The following is a 19,819-nucleotide window of genomic DNA, read 5'->3' on the forward strand; positions in this document are numbered from 1 at the left end:
ACTGCAGTAATGCTTTGTTTTTGCTTAGTGTGCAGTTAACTGAACAGCCACTAGCATTCTCTGTGCTTTAAGGAACTATCTAGGACAAGTATAGCATAACTGTATATACATTTTACACCTACACTGAGTACTGTATATATTGTCAGACTTGGTGGCATAGCAAGGTGAGGAGAGTGCTTATAATATGTCAGACTTAGCTGGCTTACCTTGAGATTTCTTTTGCATCTGGTGTTGGCTTAAAATAAATCCTGGGTGCAGCTCAGTGTGGCTGCTGCACTGTGTATCTTCAGCTGCATTGTTTTTATCTCTGAAACTACAGAGACAGCAGAAAATCTGTCAGAGTAAACAACTGCCCTATGAGCTGTTCATAGTCATGGGATTCACCATCCCTGATTGCTCAGTTTTAAAGAGACAGGGAAGGGGGAAATCAAAAAACCCCACAATGTATTTAACTCTCAAATTAATTTTTGTTTGTTTACAAATGGTCTCATAGAACCCTTGTCTGTGCCTGACAATTGCACCATTGTAGCTTGGTACAATGAAACTGTATGAAATTGTACCACACGGAAGCCTCTGGCCAATCTAGTCTGTGCAAACTCTGATTCAGTAGTTCAGTTTTGCTGAGAAAGAGGAAGTGTTTTTGAGAATTTAAATGAGGCCACTAGGAACCTATAATACATTAGCTGGTGAGGGAGATAACTGCTTAAAATGTGTGGAAACCAAACATTGTGCTCTAAAACAAAGTGATTGTGATTGTAGTGCTTCCCAACTAGAAGGTAGTAAAGAAAGCTTGGTGTGCTTATTTTACAAGATGCTTATCAAGGAGAATAACAGGAAGATGTAGCACAATAGAAGGCAATAATAATTCTATTGTTAGAAGGGATGATTAATATCAGCATGCGTAATGATGATGATTCTGTGACCTAGTTTGCATGTCATCTTAAGGCATAGATTAAAATAAACTATGGTTTAAAGTAAACATGCACTTAGCTCTTTCCTTCAGTGCATCAGTGACAACAAAGAAACCAGAGATTGACTTTGTCCATTATGTGCGAAGCAATGTCTTGTAGCTTATTTCCCATCAAACTATGGTAATAAGCCAAGGCTTGTTCATCATAAGGCTTGTTTCTTGCTTGGCTCACTGAAGAGGGGAGCAGGGGAGTAGCAAAGTGCACTGTTCATTCACATTGAACCATTGCTTCAATTAAACCATGGTTTAATGTGACATGTGAAAATGGCCAAATGTAGTAAGGTTCATAAAATGTATATGTCTTAGTGCCTGCACTCTGTTGATGGCTTTGTAAACTTGTATTCTACACAGACCTGAAGAGCTTAGGAGATATGTGTAAGACGGTTACAGTGAAACCTCGGTTTTTGAACGTAATCCGTTCCGGAAGACCGTTTGACTTCCGAATTGTTTGAAAACCGAAGCTCAAAGGGCGGAGAAAATTGAGAAAAATACAGTGATACCTCCACAGAAGCCGTTTGAGTTCCAAGGTGCATTCCAAAACGGAAGCATTTACTTCCAGGTTTTCAGTGTTTGAGTTCCGAAATGTTCATCAACAGAAACATTCGAAACCCGAGATACCACTGTATAGGGCAGAATTAAGTAGTATTCAACAGAATAAACTGGTAACGTTTTCCTGGATTCTAACTTTTTTAGGGAAGAGATAGTGGGGATTGTTATGTGATTGAGTAGCAAGATAAATAGCAGGTTGGGGAGAAGGCTAGACTGAATATCTCTTCCTGACGCACATGCTAGTGGTGTTAAGAGCATTCAAGTGATCCTCACCTGCAGCCACAAGTGGTACATTCAGGTAAGATTTTATTCAACACAATTAAATAATATGCCTTTTCCTGACTTTACTACTTTGGGTAAGGATCACTTGAATACTCTCAAGAACCCTAACATTTGTGTCAGGGAGAAATGTATAGTCTCGCTTTCTCCCAATATGCTATTTTATTTTAATTGTCAATAGGCTCATTGCATGAGGTGCCTGATAAATAAATACTTACTGAAGGAGATTTTACCACTCCAGACAGCAGTATTAAAATGTTTAACCTATAACACTTTCCCTTGAAAGGTACAGTCCAGGAAAAGCTTTGCCAGTAGATTCTGATGAATCATGTAGATCACCTGTTTACTAGAACATTTACTAGTACATGATGATTTTGAGGTTTCCGAATAAATATTCTCTAACTTAAAGCAAAGAGACTGCTGTAACTCTGCAATGATCCAGTGAGAGAGAGAATGACACTACGTTGAAGAAGAGGAATTAATGTCAAATATGGCAATGCAGTTACCTGCCACAGAAATGGCTAGTGATTGATGCTGGATTTTCCCCAGGCACTATTCAAATACTTTAGCCACCACAGAGTAGCTCAGCGCAAGTACTTGTAATTGATGTAATGAAGACCTAGCTTCCAAAAATTCTCTAATAACAGGAATAAAAATTCTATAATAACAGTTTCTGTATTTTCTTTGCAAACTGTAACCTAGAGTGTCTTGAATCACATTATTAAATAAAATAGAACTGAGAATCCTATCCTGAGTGCTCTTGTTCATGCTCATCTCTTTTACAGGAAGAGACACTTTGTTTCTGAATACACACCTATTGACAGCAACATTGCCTATTCTGTTAACTTACGCCAGAATACTGGTAAGTTCTAGAAAGTAATGATAGAGCGTTTGTGTGTGTTCCTCTTTAAGAACGTTGGTTATAATATATTAAATTACATGCTGGATTTGTTGTAAAACAATGTGTCCTGAATTTTTTCCTTGCACGTTTCTCTCTCTCTCGCTTGCTTTCAGTAATAAAAAAGGAACTTAATAATATGAATTATTAGTTTTTAAAATAAATATCCTAGACTACACACAACTCTTCTTCACGGTACTCCCACACGCATTATGCTGGTGTACTTCCTGATTTCTGCATTCAGTGGCTGAATTATGCCCTATTTTATATGGAGTCGGGCTTAATAATGTCATAGTCCTCTTTTTCATTCTCTACAATTTTGTTCCTGTTCCTAAATTAAACAGAAAAACCTGGAAGCCCTAATTAATAGTAATTGTTGGTTAGGTATGTGGGTCGTGTTGGAAATGGATATCTTATTTACTCTGGATGTGCTCTTGTTCTTGCAGGAGAAGCTACCTGGTGTGAAAGGCTGGGTGAAAGGTTTGAGAACGTGTTAAGAGTCACATTCACATCATGGGGGGCTTTCTGCGTTCGAAACCCAAGACCTGTTGTGCTCTTTTCCCTGGCTTTTATTGCCATGTGCTCCTCAGGCCTGATGTTTGTCAAAGTAACAACAAATCCTATAGACCTCTGGTCATCCCCAAACAGTGAAGCTCGCAAAGAGAAGGAATATTTTGATACTCACTTTGGACCTTTCTTCCGTACTGAACAACTTATTATCCAAGCTCCAAACACCAAGCCAGAAATCTATTCTCCATATCCATCAGGAGCAGATATTCCTTTCGGGCCTCCACTAACTAAAGATATCTTGCATCAGGTAATACAGACGGCAGCCCTTTGCATGCTCAGTGGATGAAAGGGTGCAAGTTGGAAAACTGAAATACAAAGGGGTTGGGGGGGTGCCTTTGATTGGCAATTACCAAGAATTTTAGGGAAGCCTCTGTTCAGATACTTAAGCCCTGTGTAAGCCCTTGAAACCTACCATTTCAGGGATAGGTGCCTGCCAGCATAGTACAATCAGAATTGTGTGCCATTCAAGAATTGAATCTGGTACTGCTATTTGTAGTTATGGCTTAGTGGTTCCAGGTAGCTGTGTCCAACTTGACTATGACTGCACTAAAAAACCTTGAGGCACATAATGACACTGGTGTAGATGTAACCATGGTTTAGCACTCCAAATGAATTAAGTCTCCCACCAGACTCGCATGCTCCTAACTCCTTTTCCGATGATGCCTCAATAAGGGGATTGGAAGTCTCCATATCTGCTTTCGATTAACTACAGTTTATCTGTCATCTGAACGCTCAACTATGATTACTCTTTACTATGGTTAGTTGAATCAAGCTAGCTTCATAAATTCTGGTTTTGAAGTTGGCTTGTTTCTCAACTAATCATAGTTACTCTTAACCTCAGTTTGCCAATTTTTGGATGACACTGCATGTAGTGGTTAATCTGAAATAGAAAGAAAAGCTTTCACATTCTAACTTGCAGCCTTTGCCAGGGGGAGAGGTGGGAGTTTACAAGCCCAAGGCTCACTGCAGCTTGTTCTTGTAATACAAACTGTGGTTTAGAGCAAGCATCCATCCTATTAGGCCTAGGGGGACATTTGAAAATCTAAACTGCAGAGGGTGTACCACAAAGCACCCATTTCACAGAGGAACTGTCAATGCTTAGTACCGCTCCCCCACAAGCAAAACTTTTACACCACCCAAAAACAACACAAAAAGACAATTCCCCCCAAACTGGAAACCACCCAAGCAAACTGGGAACCACCCAACCAAAATAAGCCCCCAAAACCACAGTTTAAAAAAAGTTAGGAGTGGTAGAGAGCCTATCTTAGTGGGTGTCTGAGGGTGCTATTCTTGGGAACTCCAGGCTTGAGTTATGTCTGAACTGGCATATTGTAGAATTAACAGTTGCTGTATGTTAATGTATAATAGAGATTTCTGTATTTATATCCTACCCTTCCACTGTAAATCATTGCTCTGGGTAGCTTACAGCATAAATGCATAATAAAATAAAATAAAACCATACATTCTAAGCAGTACTGTGAAACCTGTTTTTTGTCATCTAATCTCCTTTAGACTGTACAGTTTGAGCCACAGTTGGCTGGCTTTATCCACCATATCTTAAGGTTGTTTGATGCATGGACATAAGAAAAGTTCTGTTCTGCTGCTATGACACTTAAGTTCTTCCTTTCTCATGCTTTCAGGTGCTAGACTTGCAGAATGCTATTGAAAACATAACTGCTTCTTATAAAAATGACACCGTAATGCTGAAGGACATCTGCCTGGCTCCTCTTGCTCCCTCCAACAACAACTGTACTATTTTAAGTGTACTCAATTATTTCCAGAACAGTCATTCTGTCCTAGATCACAGTATTGGTGATGAATTTTTTGTCTACGCTGACTACCACTCTCACCTCTTGTACTGTGTCCGGTAAGCACAGTGATATTTCACATATATATTTGTAGCTTGTCAAAATTGCTTTTGAATATCTGTTTGACAGACTGACTTTCATTTCCTTCTTTGGTCTACATGCTTCTTGGATAGTTTGCTTGATACAGGGATTGTAGAATACATTTTAAGTAAAACTAAAAAGGAGCTGTTGACTTGGTTTGGAGAAAGCGTCATTCATACACCATGCTTTGTGTCTAGGATCAGGATACCAAGCCCCACCACTGCTTTGGAGCCTGGACAGAATTCCTTGCAAACTGATGAACTCTGGATTAATATAAGCCAGTGCCTGGGGTGGAGATTGAGCTTGCTCCCTAGTTTCTATTCCTGGTTTCATAAAATTTGCTTTATGAAGGCTTGAACAATTGGCTGAATTGGGCTGATCTTTGTACTTGTAAAGTTCTCACACCTTATTGCTATACTTACATGATTGGAAATAGGATTACTTACTTTGTTGGAAATTGCTTCAGAGTAGGTAAGTAAGTAAGGGTGGTCTAAACCACAGAGCCTAGGGCTTGCCGATCAGAAGGTTGGCGGTTCGAATCCCCGCAATGGGGTGAGCTCCTGTTGCTCGGTCCCAGTTTGAAAGCATGTCAAAGTGCAAGTAGATAAATAGGTACCGCTCCGGCGGGAAGGTAAATGGTGTTTCCGTGTGCTGCTCTGGTTCGCCAGAAGTGGCTTAGTCATGCTGGCCACATGACGTGGAAGCTGTACGCCAGCTCCCTCTGCCAGTAAAGCGAGATGAGCGCCACATGACTAAGACCTAAGGATCCCTTTACCTTTACCTTTAAGTAGAGAATATACATGATTGAGGTGTTAAGGGAGAAAATGAGATGGAGTCAAGGGAACTTGAAGGGCATTCCAAAGTAAATGCCCTTCACTTCAAAATATGATCTACTGCAATATTGTAACAAGCAGTGTTCTACTTGGATAACTGTCAACAACTGTATATGAATTTCACAGGGCTCCAGCCTCTTTGAATGACACAACCTTGCTTCACGATCCGTGTTTGGGAACATTTGGTGGCCCTGTGTTTCCTTGGTTGGTGATGGGAGGATATGATGGTAGGTGTGAAGGCTCAAAACAGGTGTGGAAGCCTTGCTGAAATGAAGGTGTAGCCTCCACATCCATTTGTTGTGATTCTCGGTCTCTTTTCAAGACTGTTAAGGTAATACAGCCAGCTTAGTATCCAGCCTATAGCCTACACTTTTATCAGCTATGAAATACACACTGCATCTCAAATTGCTGGCAAAACCTTACCACTGCCATGTGGTGTTTCCATGCCATGTGGGAAAATATTCATGGTGAGGAATAGAGTGACTTGCACACAACAAACTGTATTTTCTTGTTTAGCAGGAATTAGTAAGGTAGTGTAGTATTTAGTCTGGATGGAAAACCAATTTTCTGGTGAATACTATTTAATTTCAGTGCACTGGTTGACAGCCAGTGTGTGAGCTAGTATTCTTTTACTTTATTCAGCAAGGAAGACTCAAGCATACATACCTAAAAGCAATTGTAACACTTTGCATGGGTTGGGGAGGAGAGATGATGGAGTACCTTCTGAGGACAATGGTGTGTGGACTGGGGGGGGGCGGAGACTAGTAGTTGGGCCCCCTAAGCCTGGTGGTAAGTTTCATTGAGATTGGTTGCATTTACGTCTGTGTAAATCAGCTTAGGTTAGCACTCGTGACACTATTTCTGCTAGTAAATAAAATGGGTCTTACTTAGTGAAGTAGCATGAAGTGAATATGGAAGACGCTTTATAACAGGAGTAGACAACATGTTGCTTGCCATATGTTGTTGGACTCTAGTTCCCATCATTCCTTGGTCATGCTAGCTATAATCTTCTATAATCCTTAAAATAGTTCCTTATGTATTTTATCTTTTTTTTTAATGCCTAGGTGAAAATTACAATAATGCTACAGCCCTTGTGATCACATTTCCTGTCAAGAATTACTACAACGACACAGAAAAGCTAATGAAAGCACAGGCTTGGGAAAAGGAGTAAGTCTTTCTAATTGAGGCTTCACTGAAACATTGCATGTAAAATTCTTATACTGGAGATGAGTCAGTTGCCTGCCCAAGAGAATCTGGCAAGGTCTACTTCACAATTTTTTAAACAAACAACAAGCTATTTGTGTAACTCAGAAATGAGCATGTTATAGACGAACTGCTAGTGTTTTATCTGATATAACTTTTAGTTAGTGTAACCTTGGAGCTGCACAAACAGCTTCCCTATGCAAGCATAAGATGCTGAAGACGGCATCAGAAGTTTGTTCATATCCTTCTTTTCATGATACAGATCCTTCCAAGGTGGCTTATAAGTAACATTAAACTACATCTTGAACCCACAATAATATAAAAAGTCAAGGGTGTGCCCATAGAACACCCTTTGGAGGCTGAAGCAGGCTGTGAGGCAGCCTTTACTTTTGTCCTTCACATTTCACACTTTCTTAAAAGTATGAATTGAGCCCAAGGATAACCTGGGACATCTGGGAAGCATGTAGTCATCAAGATAAAGTAGGATGTTGGGTCTAGCCCAAAAGTGCAACTAACATTAAAAAAACATTGGAGGCCTATGTGAATAATGTGAGAAATTCTTTCTGACATTCTAAGAATCCATTGATTTGTTGTCTTTCAGGTTCATCTCTTTTGTGAAAAGCTATAACAACTCAAATTTAACAATTTCTTTCTCTGCTGAACGTAGCATCGAAGATGAAATAGACCGGGAAAGCTACGGTGATGTTGGTACTGTTGTAATTAGCTACGCAGTAATGTTTGTGTATATCTCTCTAGCTCTGGGACACATCAAGAGTGCTGCTAGATTCTTGGTATGTATCTTTAATGGTTTAAAAGCAAGTCTACAACAAATAAAAGTGGGCTGAAACATTTATTATATACTTGACTACTGTTATGCTCATCTGTGTGTGCTTTTACTCTTATAAGGGGAATTCCATTAGCTTCAAACAATGGTTTTTTAAAAATGCTTTGTCGTGTAATATAATATGAAAAATTTAACAGAAATAGGCTGCTCAGTGCAACTGTTTTGTATTGACTGAGTTGGTTGCAGGTTCCTTCTCTTTTTCAAAGTACCAAAAGGAAATATTTTATTCAACCTCAGAATCATTCTCTCACTAATCCAGCAAAGGACATTTCTTTATACAGTATATCACTTACTATATTAGGTGCTGTGGGTGTACACTGAAGTTTTAATGATATTTTGATGCTAGTTTTCAGCACTGGGTGATTTCTAATAGGATACACATTCCTATTCTGGCTCTTTTTATGCAAGACTAGACCTAGATTTTGATGTGATATAGTTTTGTTAAGCTACAATTGTACTTGAAAAACATTTATAATGGGTACCAATCAGGTATTTTAAATATAATTGTTGTGATTTGTTTCTTCTTTTGCTAGGTGGATTCAAAAATTTCCTTGGGCGTTGCAGGCATTCTGATTGTACTGAGTTCAGTTGCATGTTCTCTGGGCATCTTCAGCTATTTTGGAGTTCCCTTAACATTGATTGTTATTGAAGTCATTCCATTTTTAGTGTTGGCAGTTGGAGTGGACAACATTTTCATTATTGTCCAGACATTTCAGGTATTTTTGTGATTCCTCGCCACCCTAGTGTGTAATGAATAAGCTGCTAATATAAGTTGAATATGAATATACAAGTGGGATCAATGGCCCATTTAGGCCAGTAGTGTACCTCTAAATTGTGATCAGATAGGAAGCTACTTTAAACTGAATGAGACCATTGGTCCCCTTAGCTCAGTTTTGTGCATACTGACTGCCACTAGCTCTCCAGGTGTACAAACATAAGTCTTTCTTAGTCCTACTTGGAAATACCAGGTATCTAGCATGGGATCATCCCATCCAGAGAATGTGGTCTACCACTGAGCCATGGCCCCTTGATGCAAGAGGTGTTGATATCATTTGGTTCTGTTGTATTACATGTGGTGTTGCTTTTTGAAATCGTGTTCAAGTGATTTTGTGAGATGTTAAGTATTAATGAGTTCACCACAAAAAAATGAAAGTGCTCCCATATTAGAATTGTGTTTACTGGGAATCTTACTTGAAAAAGCAAAAAGACTTGGCATATAATATGCTAGAGAACAAGTGTCCTTACTTGGAAATTGGTTGGGAATAAACGAAAATACTTGGAACACTTGAGAAACGATAGTGCAATATATTGCCTTTCATTAGTTGCTGGAGAACAGTACAGCTGTTTGAGGATATCTACCTTCTATTACGATTTTGCAAATAAACCATTGCGTTACTAGCCCACACAATATATTTATAGCACCCTGACACAACCCACTCTCCTTTAATTTCCCTGCCAGCTTGCTTAACATCATGGTTATCCAGATGGGCGGCTCTTTACAAGCGTGTCCTAGCATCTTTGTACTAAACTGCTGTTATATCTCATGCTTTTACACAAATATGTAGTGCTCCTGCATTTGGAACACTGTGTTTTTCAGAAAGACAGAGAATACACCAACACTATCATTCAGTTTATCCCTTACCATCGCTCCTCAAACCCTAACAGAACTTGAATATACCCCAAAGATTCACACAATCCTATTGCCCCTGTGCTGCCTTCAGAGGGCTAAGTGTAAGAGGACCTTACACTTGAAATTCTGGTTGTACTATACAAAGAATAAAGAGATAGGTTTTGTTTTTTTCTAGTGGACATGGAACAAAGAAGTGACTAGAAATGGGAAAAGGGGAACCAGAAAATTAATATATGTTCATTTTCTATAGTGACTGTGTGAAATGATCACTGTTCTGGGATAAGGAGAATTGAGTGGGCAAGACTGATGTACATTCTAGGAAACATTAGCTGCGTATTTATATTTCCTTGAATACAAATGTTTGGATCATAGATCCAAGGAGAACTTTCTCTAGATCTGATTTCTAACAAATGAATACTATTTCAGAGAGATGAACGCCTTCAAGGTGAAACTCTAGATAAGCAGATTGGCCGAATCCTTGGAGATGTGGCTCCTAGTATGTTCCTGTCATCATTTTCAGAGACAGTGGCCTTTTTATTGGGTAAGGATTTTTAGTTTGTAATTATTTTTGGTTTCAATATACCATATTTTTCCATGTCTAGGATGATGTTTTGTATTATAAATAAATTTTTACAATTGTGGGTCATCTTATACACGGATAGTGCAGGGGGGGGGTGGGCAATTGGTGGTAGCCGCATGCAGGAGATTGGCAGCAGCGATTGTGCTGGCGATTAGCTGCGGCGGCGGCAGTTGGGTGGGCAATTGGTGGCAGCCGGGCAGACGATTGGTGGCTTTGTTGAGGCAGATGATTGGCAGTGGTGTTGAGGCGGATAAGCGATTGTCTTCAATCCCCTCCAAAAAAAGCTCAGCAGCTCTGGGCAATCTCCCCCTATTTGCTTAATTTGGAGTTCGAAAAAATAGGAGTCGTCTTATACATGGGGACGTGTTATACACGGAAAAATATGGTATGTTGTACTCTGTTCATCCTCATCACTTGCAGGGTTCATATAAATGCATACTCTGCTTAATTGGAACATGGATGGTCTATTAAGCCATTATTTCTAATGGCTCTATTCCACGTTATGCAGTGGAACTTCTGTCACAGAGGTGGGGAGTGCTGGTGGAAATGATCACACACAAGATTTGTATCAGGGATACTGAAAGTTACTAAAAGCAAAAAAAGCAAAACCATTATACAGCTTATCATCCCAGTTTTTTGTTATCTTTTTACATTGTGCTAAATTCTAGCTGGTAATTTTGAATTTGTCTTCTACCCAATGTAGTGCTGGCAGCTAGGGAGGAAAAGAGTCATCCTGTAGAACAAAATGATAAAGCAACATTTATTCTGTGGTTGCTTGTGAAATTATGGCATCTACTTAAATTATCTTACATGAGATTGTATTCACCCTTGAAAGCACCTGCTGCTATGCATGCTGCCTGAGATATTGAGAGATGATCTTCTGTCATCTTTTTGTAGAAGTCTTAATCATGCACTATTAAGTTGACATCCAGGAATTAAAATAAACTTTGCACTGCTTCATTTTGAGAGAGACAGTGCAATACTTCTATTTCTGTCTTTCTTTTAGGATCTTTGTCTACTATGCCTGCTGTTCGTACTTTCTCCCTATTCGCTGCAGTGGCCGTATTTATTGACTTTCTCCTTCAAATTACTTGCTTTGTAAGCCTCTTGGGCTTGGATATTAAGCGCCAAGAGGTAAGCCTGCTACAGTACATTCAACGTTTGTTTTGAGTAATTTAATTGCTACTTCAGCTTATTTCATTCTGGCATTTTGTTTTTCAGAAAAATCGATACGATATTCTGTGTTGTATCAAAGGTGGTGAAGAGATCAATAGTGTTCAGCACTCTGAAAGTGTGTTGTTTTTATTCTTCAAAAATATATATTCTCCATGTCTTCTTAAGGATTGGATGAGACCAATTGTGGTATGTGGACATTCATGTCTGAGACTGGCTAAAAGTCTTTTTTCATTTTGGGGGGGTTGTGTACTTTTATGCTAACTTTATCAATCAAAATGCAACAGTTGAGTCTTTTAACTGTTCATCGATATTTTGTGAAGATTCTTCTCCATACTATCATTGATGTTTTTCAGGATTTCTTAAGTTATTTGGTAGCCTGAATGAAGTAGTGGTGGTCTGTAAGCTCTAATTGTTGCTTCCACCACATTGCCAATGCAGTATGGTATACTTTTTATTCTGGAGTTCTTGTGATCAATATATTAGAAGATGTTAGCTACCGTATTTTTCCATGTATAAGACTAGGTTTCCCCCCTAAAAAATAATGTCAAAAATTAGGGGGGGGGCTACATCTACAGATACATCTCCCCCCATTTTATTAAATCTGAGTCCCCCAAAATAGGGGGCATCTTGTACACGGGGTGTCTTATAGACGGAAAAATACGGTATATTTTACAGCAATATTAAGTTGACTAGCAGCCTTCTGTCCATCATTGCTCAGGAATTCTAAGAAACCAAAAAGCCACTGCAGTGAAATTGGTGGTTAAAATCAGTTCAGTGTTGAACAGTTCAGTTCACTATCTCGATTCAAAATAGCATCCAATTATATCCAAACATAGATGAAAACCTGAACCTTGATATCAGGAACCAAATTGTTTAACAGATGTGTAAATAAAAGTTGTTTCTGTGAATTAAATCACTTTTTGAAATATCCCCTATTTTTAGATATCAATATTTGTGGGTGTGCTGTCATTCAGCATAGCAGTTGCCAACAAGGTTGAGATTGGCCTGGACCAGAGCCTGTCAATGCCAGATGTAAGTGACTTTTGCATGCTATGCCCCTTTTTTTCTGTGGGAAAAGCAACTGCAAACAACATACTACTCTTGTCTTACCATATATAGGGTAGAGAGAAGCATTATCGGTAGCTTCATATTTTTCTCATTCCCTCTCCCCTTTTTTGTATAAGGACTCGTACATGTTGGATTACTTCAGCTCTCTCAGCAAATACCTGCATGCAGGTCCTCCAGTATACTTTGTGCTAAAAGAAGGACATGACTATACTACTTTGAATGGGCAGAATATGGTGTGTGGTGGAACGGGATGTGACAACAACTCCCTAGTTCAAGAAATATTTGATGCAGCAGAGATTAACAGTTAGTAAGTGTTCACTTTTTTCTTCATAAAGTCTGTTCAGCAAATAAACTGACCCAGACACTGCAATCATAATCTGAGGCTCTTCTTCATGTGCCTCTTCGGCAAGAGGTGAAAAGAGTGAGAATGACCCTTTTCTGCAGTGGCTCCCTGCTTGCAGAATGCTCTCTCTAAGGAGGCTTGTCTGGCTCCTTCATTACATATCTTTGAGCCACAGGCAGAAGCATTCTTCTCCTCCAGACTTTTGGCTAATTTCATAAGGATGAAAGCCACTTTTCTGTTAAAACCCTCAAAATGATTTACAATCAAATTAAGTATATTTTATGGTATGGCATTTTGTTGTAAAATACTCATCCTTATTTTTTTTAAAAAAGTCATAGATTTTCCAATGGCAGTTTAAGTTACATGAGATGAACTTTGAAATTCTGAACGCTTCTACTTGTAGAAGCTAGACTGTTGTGTATACTTAACATTTAGTAGGAGAAATGTCCTGTTTTGAAAGTTCATTAATAATGTTTGGGTAAAGGTGGCTTGTTTTTCATATTTTAGCACAAAAATTGGCTATGCTCCTTCTTCGTGGATTGATGACTACTTTGATTGGGTCAAACCACAGTCAACTTGTTGCAGAATCTACAACACCACTGGGCAGTTCTGCAATGCTTCAGGTACTGTTTGTTGCCTTTGTACACTCCCTTAAACACGTCTTGCTCAGAATTCTCCTGTTGGGATGCATGGAATTCTTAGCATGCTTTGATGCCAGCCATGCCTACCTACTCCAGCTTGCATATTTTACGTGGGGGCAGGATGTGGAGTATGCTTTTAAATTCCTACATATTGACAAATACAGCTAATAGTTTAGTGTTGATAAGATATATTGTACATTAAGAACTGGCCTGATTCATATCAGCATCATGGAGGCAAGTCCCCATTCTTGCTTCCAACACTTTCCATAATGTTTACACACAGCTGAGTAATGTGTTGTGTGGTGTAGCAGCAACTGCTACTGCTACACAGGGAACTGCTTCCTATAGAGCTTGCCATGTGAAGCACTTCTGTTTTAAATTTAGGAAAGTAGACTTCTTAGCTTTGTCCCATCTTCATTTGGGTTGGATTATAGACATAGCGATATCTGAATAGAATCCAATGGCAGTTGCTGCTAAAAAATGGTTACATATGAAGATCCTGCTGGGTCAGGCCAGTTGCCCATCTAGTTCAACATCCTGTTTTGATAGTAGCCAACTAGTTGCTCATGGGAAGCCTGCAAGCAGCAGGCCTGAATGCAAAAGTGTTCTTCCCTCCCATTTTTTCCAGCCACTGGTATCCAAAATCATACTCCCTTCAACTACAGAGGCAGAACCTAGCCATCATAGCTAGCAGCTACTGGTAGCCTTATCATTGCATGAATTTGTCTAATCTTTTATAGTTGTCCAAGTTGGTGGCCATCACTGCTTGCCATGGGAGCAAATTCCATCGTTGAACTATGCACTGTGTGAAGAAGTACTTTCTTTAGTCTGACCCAAATCTTCCAACATTTCATACATAGTTCAGCTGGGTGTTCCTCTAATTGAGTAACTGCTTGGGTGTCTTTTGCATAAAAATATGGGACTCTTCAGCTAAGATCTTGGTTCTTTGATGAAACTGCTTTATTGTGAAGCAGGTTTTTTTGTGTGTGTGTGTAGCCAATTAACATACATTTTCCAATAATGTTTATGCAGTTGTGGATCCATCCTGTGTGCGTTGCCGGCCACTGACTCCAGAAGGGAAGAAGAGACCTCAGGGTGAAGACTTCATGAAATTCCTGCCCATGTTCCTCTCTGATAACCCTAATCCAAAATGTGGCAAAGGGTATGTGTCAACAGGGGAGCATTTAGAGGGGGCACATTTTCCTTCAAAGTAAAACTTATTCTGACAAACACTGTAGTCATAAAGTATAAGAGACGCAGACCACCAGTGGTAAATGAGGCATTTGTGCCGCATCTGATGGGATCAGGCAGTGTGAGGTGATGAAATCAGGGCAGCTCTGGGCTGGCGACAGTTTTGTCCCACAGATGTGTGCACAGCTTTGCAAAGTCTGTCTTAACCTGGAGCTTTCCTGTCCTCCCTGCCACATCCCAGAAAATGAAGTGCTGCTACTTTCCATACGTACCACTGCTGTTGCTGTGCAATACCAATCTAAGTGTCTGGCCTTCATTCTGACAGCCCAGAACATTGCCTTCTGTTGTTTCACATATCTATCATTGCAGTCCTTGAATAAAGCATCACAAAGCTGGATCCTGCATTCATTTTGCAGAATTACATATTTGCGCACAATTGTGATGGGTGTTCGGTTGGATCCATAGATTCTCTCCTTTCACACACCCTTCCATCAGAGAGGAGCTTTTTTGTGTGGATCCAACTCATAGGGTGCTGGTTTCTTTGGCTAGAAGTCAGACAGTGGTAGTCCAGGGCCTACTGAGGAAGATGATAACACAGTATCGGGGGTGAAGTGAATGACTGTGTTCCACCATTTTACATTTGCTCTGTGCCTGTTCTTCCATTTGCCTTCCTTCTTGACAGATGAGAATGATGTCAGTTGAGGGACACTGGCCGCCTGCCTTGGCAAAATACTGTGTTCCCTTATCTTTCTAGATTAGCAAATTGTTACACAATCGTAGAGTACTGTGCCCAGGAGTGTCCTAACAGCATTGTAGAAGCTAGTTGTCTCTTGGATGCCTTAGCTAGTTTTAACTGAAGGAACCTAATAATCATTCCATTGATATGTGTGCTAACTGTACTTTTCTTTACAGAGGACATGCAGCATATAGCTCTGCAGTTAACTTTATAAACAACTCTGAAGTTGGAGCTACCTACTTCATGACTTACCATACAGTGTTGAAAACCTCTGCAGACTTCATTGATGCAATGAAGAAAGCACGTGTGATAGCATACAACATTACTAAATCCATGAGCACTGAAGAAAAGAGCTATCACGTATTCCCCTACAGGTACGTGGCTCTTTCTCCACCTCTGTTCCCCCCTCCCCCTGCCAAATACTTACACATTCAGGGTGTAAGTTACAGGGTGTTTTTTTCTTTGACTTACCTATAAATATTAATTTCTGAAGACCTGGTGCAATGAAGTTCCATCATGTCTCCAAAAAGAGATCAAAGAGGAACATAACAAACCTGTCAAGGGCCTGCACACCAGAAATCTAGACCCACAACTGTGTTCCTAGTAGAAACTAATTTGGGGCAGCATTTGGATAGTGCCTAATCAGCTAATTTTAAAACCTTGGGGGATTTGTATGGGAAAGCGTGCTCCCCAGGAGTCCAGGTTTAGGCTATATTGGGGGGGGGGGGGGACACAGCACTTTGAACAGAATGTGGAAGCAAACCCAGTGTTAATATTCTGTAATTGGTGAGATTTGTTTTTGCCAACCTACACAGATGGGGTATTTTGTACTAGTTGAGGCTTCCAGACAGTGTGTTTAAAATCAGTACAATGTAGTGTGTGTTAAATAAGCCCAATCTTGGGTGAAAAAATATACATTCTGGTGGGTTGAATGTTGTTACTGAACCATGGGGTGATGATGTTGACCTAGTGTGCAGTAGCTGTAAAAAAAGTGAATTCCATGTTGGGAGGTCATTATGAAAGGGATTGGACATAAAATTGTGAATATCAAAATGCCGTTGCACAAATTTCAGTCATAGCTTTTAAGAACAACAATTTACACCCTGTAATATAACAAGGGTTACTGAATTGTCCTGAAACTTTCCTTTCCTTTGATGGAATGCTGATAGCTAGGTGGGTTTGGCTCCCCCTAGTGTTCAAAGGCAAGAATGTACGTGCCTCTCAGGAACTTTTACCCAGCCCTCCCAAGTTGTCTTTCTCCCAAGTTGCTTGCGGCAGTAGCTTCGCAATTCTTTCAGTATTCCTGCTTTTTCAAGCTTTCACATTTTTCCTTGATCTTTAGTTAGATTTTTGGGAAATAATTGCGAAATTACTTTGCATAATTTCCTTTAATGACGAAAACACTATAAATAATTGGTTACTCTCTGAATGAATGGATTGATTTATTACAGTCACAGACCAGAAATATAGACATATAGTGATAGAGAACATACATAGGTTAAAATTAAACTCTATAAGCGAGAGCATGACTATTCTCTGCATCCTGGCTTTTTAAAATGTCTAGATTAATCCTATTTCCTCTGCCAAACTTTTTGAAAAATCTGAAAGTGGCATTCTCTTTTGAGAACTAGACGAAATTAATAATTTAGAATTAAGGCATCAACGTAGCCAAGCATTCAAAAGTCTTATTCTGTTAATCTGTTACCAATGTGAACATTTTCTATTCCCTTTATATAGTGTGTTCTATGTTTTCTACGAACAATATCTCACTATTGTGAAGGACACCGTCTTTAACCTCAGTATTTCCCTTGGATCAATATTCTTAGTAACAATGGTGCTGCTTGGTTTTGAAGTGTGGGCTGCCATTGTTGTTACCATTACCATTGCTATGATCCTGATCAACATGTTTGGAGTCATGTGGCTCTGGGGCATCAGCCTGAATGCAGTTTCATTGGTTAATCTTGTCATGGTAAGTTCGCCCTCAACTTTTTTTTCATCTGCTCTCTCAATTTTTGGCATCAACGGCAAATGCTATGTGCCGTTAGCCGATGTGGTGCCCTTCAGATGTTGCTGAAATAGTACTACCTTCCTCCCTGACAATTGGCCAGGCTAGCTGGAGCTGATGGGAGTTGGGAGTCCAGCAACATCTGGACGGGGAAGCGTGTTGGCCACCCCTGCTCTTGAATTACAGTGTGGGTGCTTCATACTATGTGACCATGGTCTTAAAGTGCTATCAAAACGTGTTTCCAAAAATATCTGCCAAAATCTGGTTCAGAATACTGTAAATCCACTGGAATATGTTATGTAGGCAAATTTAAAACCATAGAACAGGATAGTTGGAAGGGACACCAAGGGTCATCTAGTCCAACCTCCTGCAATGCAGGAATAACAGCCTGGATACCAACTTGTAAAACAAGGGCTCTTGGTCCAGCCCAGCCCACCCCACCGGAAAATGTTGCAGTGTTCCCCTTGGTGTATGTTATCAGATCCTTTGGCTAAGGTTCTAGAAAACAGAAGTTAGCTTCAAATCCAAAGGTCCCTGTTCTTACTTTGTTCTCTCCCCTCCTCCCCAAAACTTGCTTGCAAAATAACACGAACTCTTCTCTTTTCCTTCTCTCAGCTAGCCTCACCTGCCAGCTAATTAAAGCATCTTGGGGCTGTTGAGGCCCTGCACTCATCAGTAGGCCCAGAGAGTTTAGCACAGACATAGCTCTCTAGCCTAAATACATAGTGATTTTCCATGTCAAGAGAACTACTTCTAGGTGAGGAGGGTTTTTTACTCAAGGGCAGAATGTTCTCTTATGTGAAAACTCCCATATACTAGTGACAGGCAATTTATTTCAGACATTTATATACCACTTAATATTCAGAACTTCTAAGTGGTATACAGAAAAGGTTTTTTTAAACCATGCAATGAACAAGAACAATTTAAAATGAATCATAAGACATTAAAAATGAGTCCAGGAAAGGTACAGAGCTGATATAAAGGATGTAGCCTATGGATAATGCTAAAAGTTGGATAAAGATGACTGGAGGACCATATTAGGCCCTTGACCCCAAGGTTCCCCATTCCTGCTGGAAGTAAAGGTACATCAAACCCAGAATGTTGAAAATGGAGTATTCTGTGGCAGTAAGCTGCTTAACCTGTGCTGCCTTCTTTCCAGAGTTGTGGTATCTCTGTTGAATTCTGTAGCCATGTGACAAGAGCATTCACTGTTAGTACAAAAGCAACCAGAGCAGAGCGCGCTGAAGAAGCACTATCCCACATGGGCAGCTCTGTAAGTATTTTGTTTTAAAAACTATTCTGTTGTGGCACTAGAAACCACTTAAGGGTATGCTCCTATCTCCAGTGTTCAAAACTCCCATTGTTCTAGGTGCATTTTGTGACAGGAATTTCATTAGCATAAGTGGTTTCTGAGATCTGGCCTAAGATTTCAAATTAAAACTGCAGAGTGGAAGGAAAGGACCTTTTTCTGCCTCCCCATTTCCAGTTACTCTCTGAAAACTGGAGAAGAGACCCTCTTAAGGATATTAGGGGAATATATTTAAGGATTAGCAGTGGGAAAACTAGACCATGTGAAAAATGAACATATTTTAGCAGCAGTTCATTCATTTTCAGTGTTGTATTCTTATTATTTAAAAAAGCACACCTAGACATTGTTGTTGCACCCATAACCTAAGCTTAAGGTGCTATTTAGCTCCTAGCTTTCATATCTGTTTCTAACACTGCCTATCTCCCTTTCAAGGAGGCCTGAAAGCTGGTACAGAGCATAGCTTGTAGTGACATACTTACTGAGAGTGCAAGATAAAGTTAATTAGAATAAAAACAATGCTTTATAAATGACAGTAGCAATTTCCTGTTGTGTTTCAATTAATGCATTGTATAAAACTAAACACTGTTTCCCCCTTTGTCAGGTTTTCAGTGGCATTACTCTCACAAAATTTGGAGGAATAGTAGTGCTTGCCTTTTCCAAATCCCAGATTTTCCAGATCTTCTACTTCAGGATGTATCTAGCCATGGTACTACTTGGAGCAACCCATGGTCTAATATTTCTTCCCGTCCTACTTAGTTATATAGGTAAGATCTTGCTCAATATGTACAAGTTGACCAGAAATTTTAACTCTTGAGGAAGTGTGCATAGGGGTTGCAGCTTGAGCTTCATTCTGTATTAATGTGATGTCTTGAATTGGTTTATGCTCATAGTGTGTAGGATATGACTCCACAGCATGAAGGGAGGAGTCAAAACTGGTGGGGTAAATGCAGAAGTCTCTGCCTGCAAGGACAGCTCTCATCCCATCTGAGAACACCTTCACTCAAAGGAAAATAATTATTTCAAGCAAACTGATTTTGGGATACGACTTCTGTCTCTGCAGAACCAACCACTATCAAACTGGTAACTTTTCCCTTTTCCTTCACAG

The 19,819-nt window shown here is 39.7% G+C and overlaps 2 protein-coding genes across 3 annotated transcripts in view; one reads left to right on the forward strand and one right to left on the reverse strand.

Moving 5' to 3' along the window:
• Window positions 1-19,819, reverse strand: part of RIOK3 (RIO kinase 3) — a 910,199-nt gene that overhangs the window by 844,607 nt on the left and 45,773 nt on the right. The window lies entirely within an intron of this gene.
• NPC1 (NPC intracellular cholesterol transporter 1) overlaps window positions 1-19,819 on the forward strand; it is a 46,715-nt gene that overhangs the window by 16,657 nt on the left and 10,239 nt on the right. For both annotated transcript variants that reach the window (XM_083451583.1, XM_083451582.1), the window contains exons 7-24: window positions 2,584-2,660; window positions 3,143-3,513; window positions 4,907-5,133; window positions 6,115-6,215; window positions 7,053-7,155; window positions 7,793-7,982; window positions 8,569-8,751; window positions 10,092-10,206; window positions 11,252-11,379; window positions 11,467-11,607; window positions 12,364-12,453; window positions 12,606-12,796; window positions 13,340-13,455; window positions 14,506-14,635; window positions 15,577-15,774; window positions 17,138-17,369; window positions 18,565-18,678; window positions 19,316-19,478. In XM_083451583.1, the coding sequence (XP_083307709.1) occupies window positions 2,584-2,660; window positions 3,143-3,513; window positions 4,907-5,133; window positions 6,115-6,215; window positions 7,053-7,155; window positions 7,793-7,982; window positions 8,569-8,751; window positions 10,092-10,206; window positions 11,252-11,379; window positions 11,467-11,607; window positions 12,364-12,453; window positions 12,606-12,796; window positions 13,340-13,455; window positions 14,506-14,635; window positions 15,577-15,774; window positions 17,138-17,369; window positions 18,565-18,678; window positions 19,316-19,478 (2,870 nt within the window). The remainder of the gene's footprint in view (window positions 1-2,583; window positions 2,661-3,142; window positions 3,514-4,906; window positions 5,134-6,114; window positions 6,216-7,052; window positions 7,156-7,792; window positions 7,983-8,568; window positions 8,752-10,091; window positions 10,207-11,251; window positions 11,380-11,466; window positions 11,608-12,363; window positions 12,454-12,605; window positions 12,797-13,339; window positions 13,456-14,505; window positions 14,636-15,576; window positions 15,775-17,137; window positions 17,370-18,564; window positions 18,679-19,315; window positions 19,479-19,819) is intronic.

This window comes from Podarcis tiliguerta, assembly GCF_965153285.1.
Source record: "Podarcis tiliguerta genome assembly, chromosome: 7".
Classification (NCBI taxonomy): domain Eukaryota; kingdom Metazoa; phylum Chordata; class Lepidosauria; order Squamata; family Lacertidae; genus Podarcis; species Podarcis tiliguerta.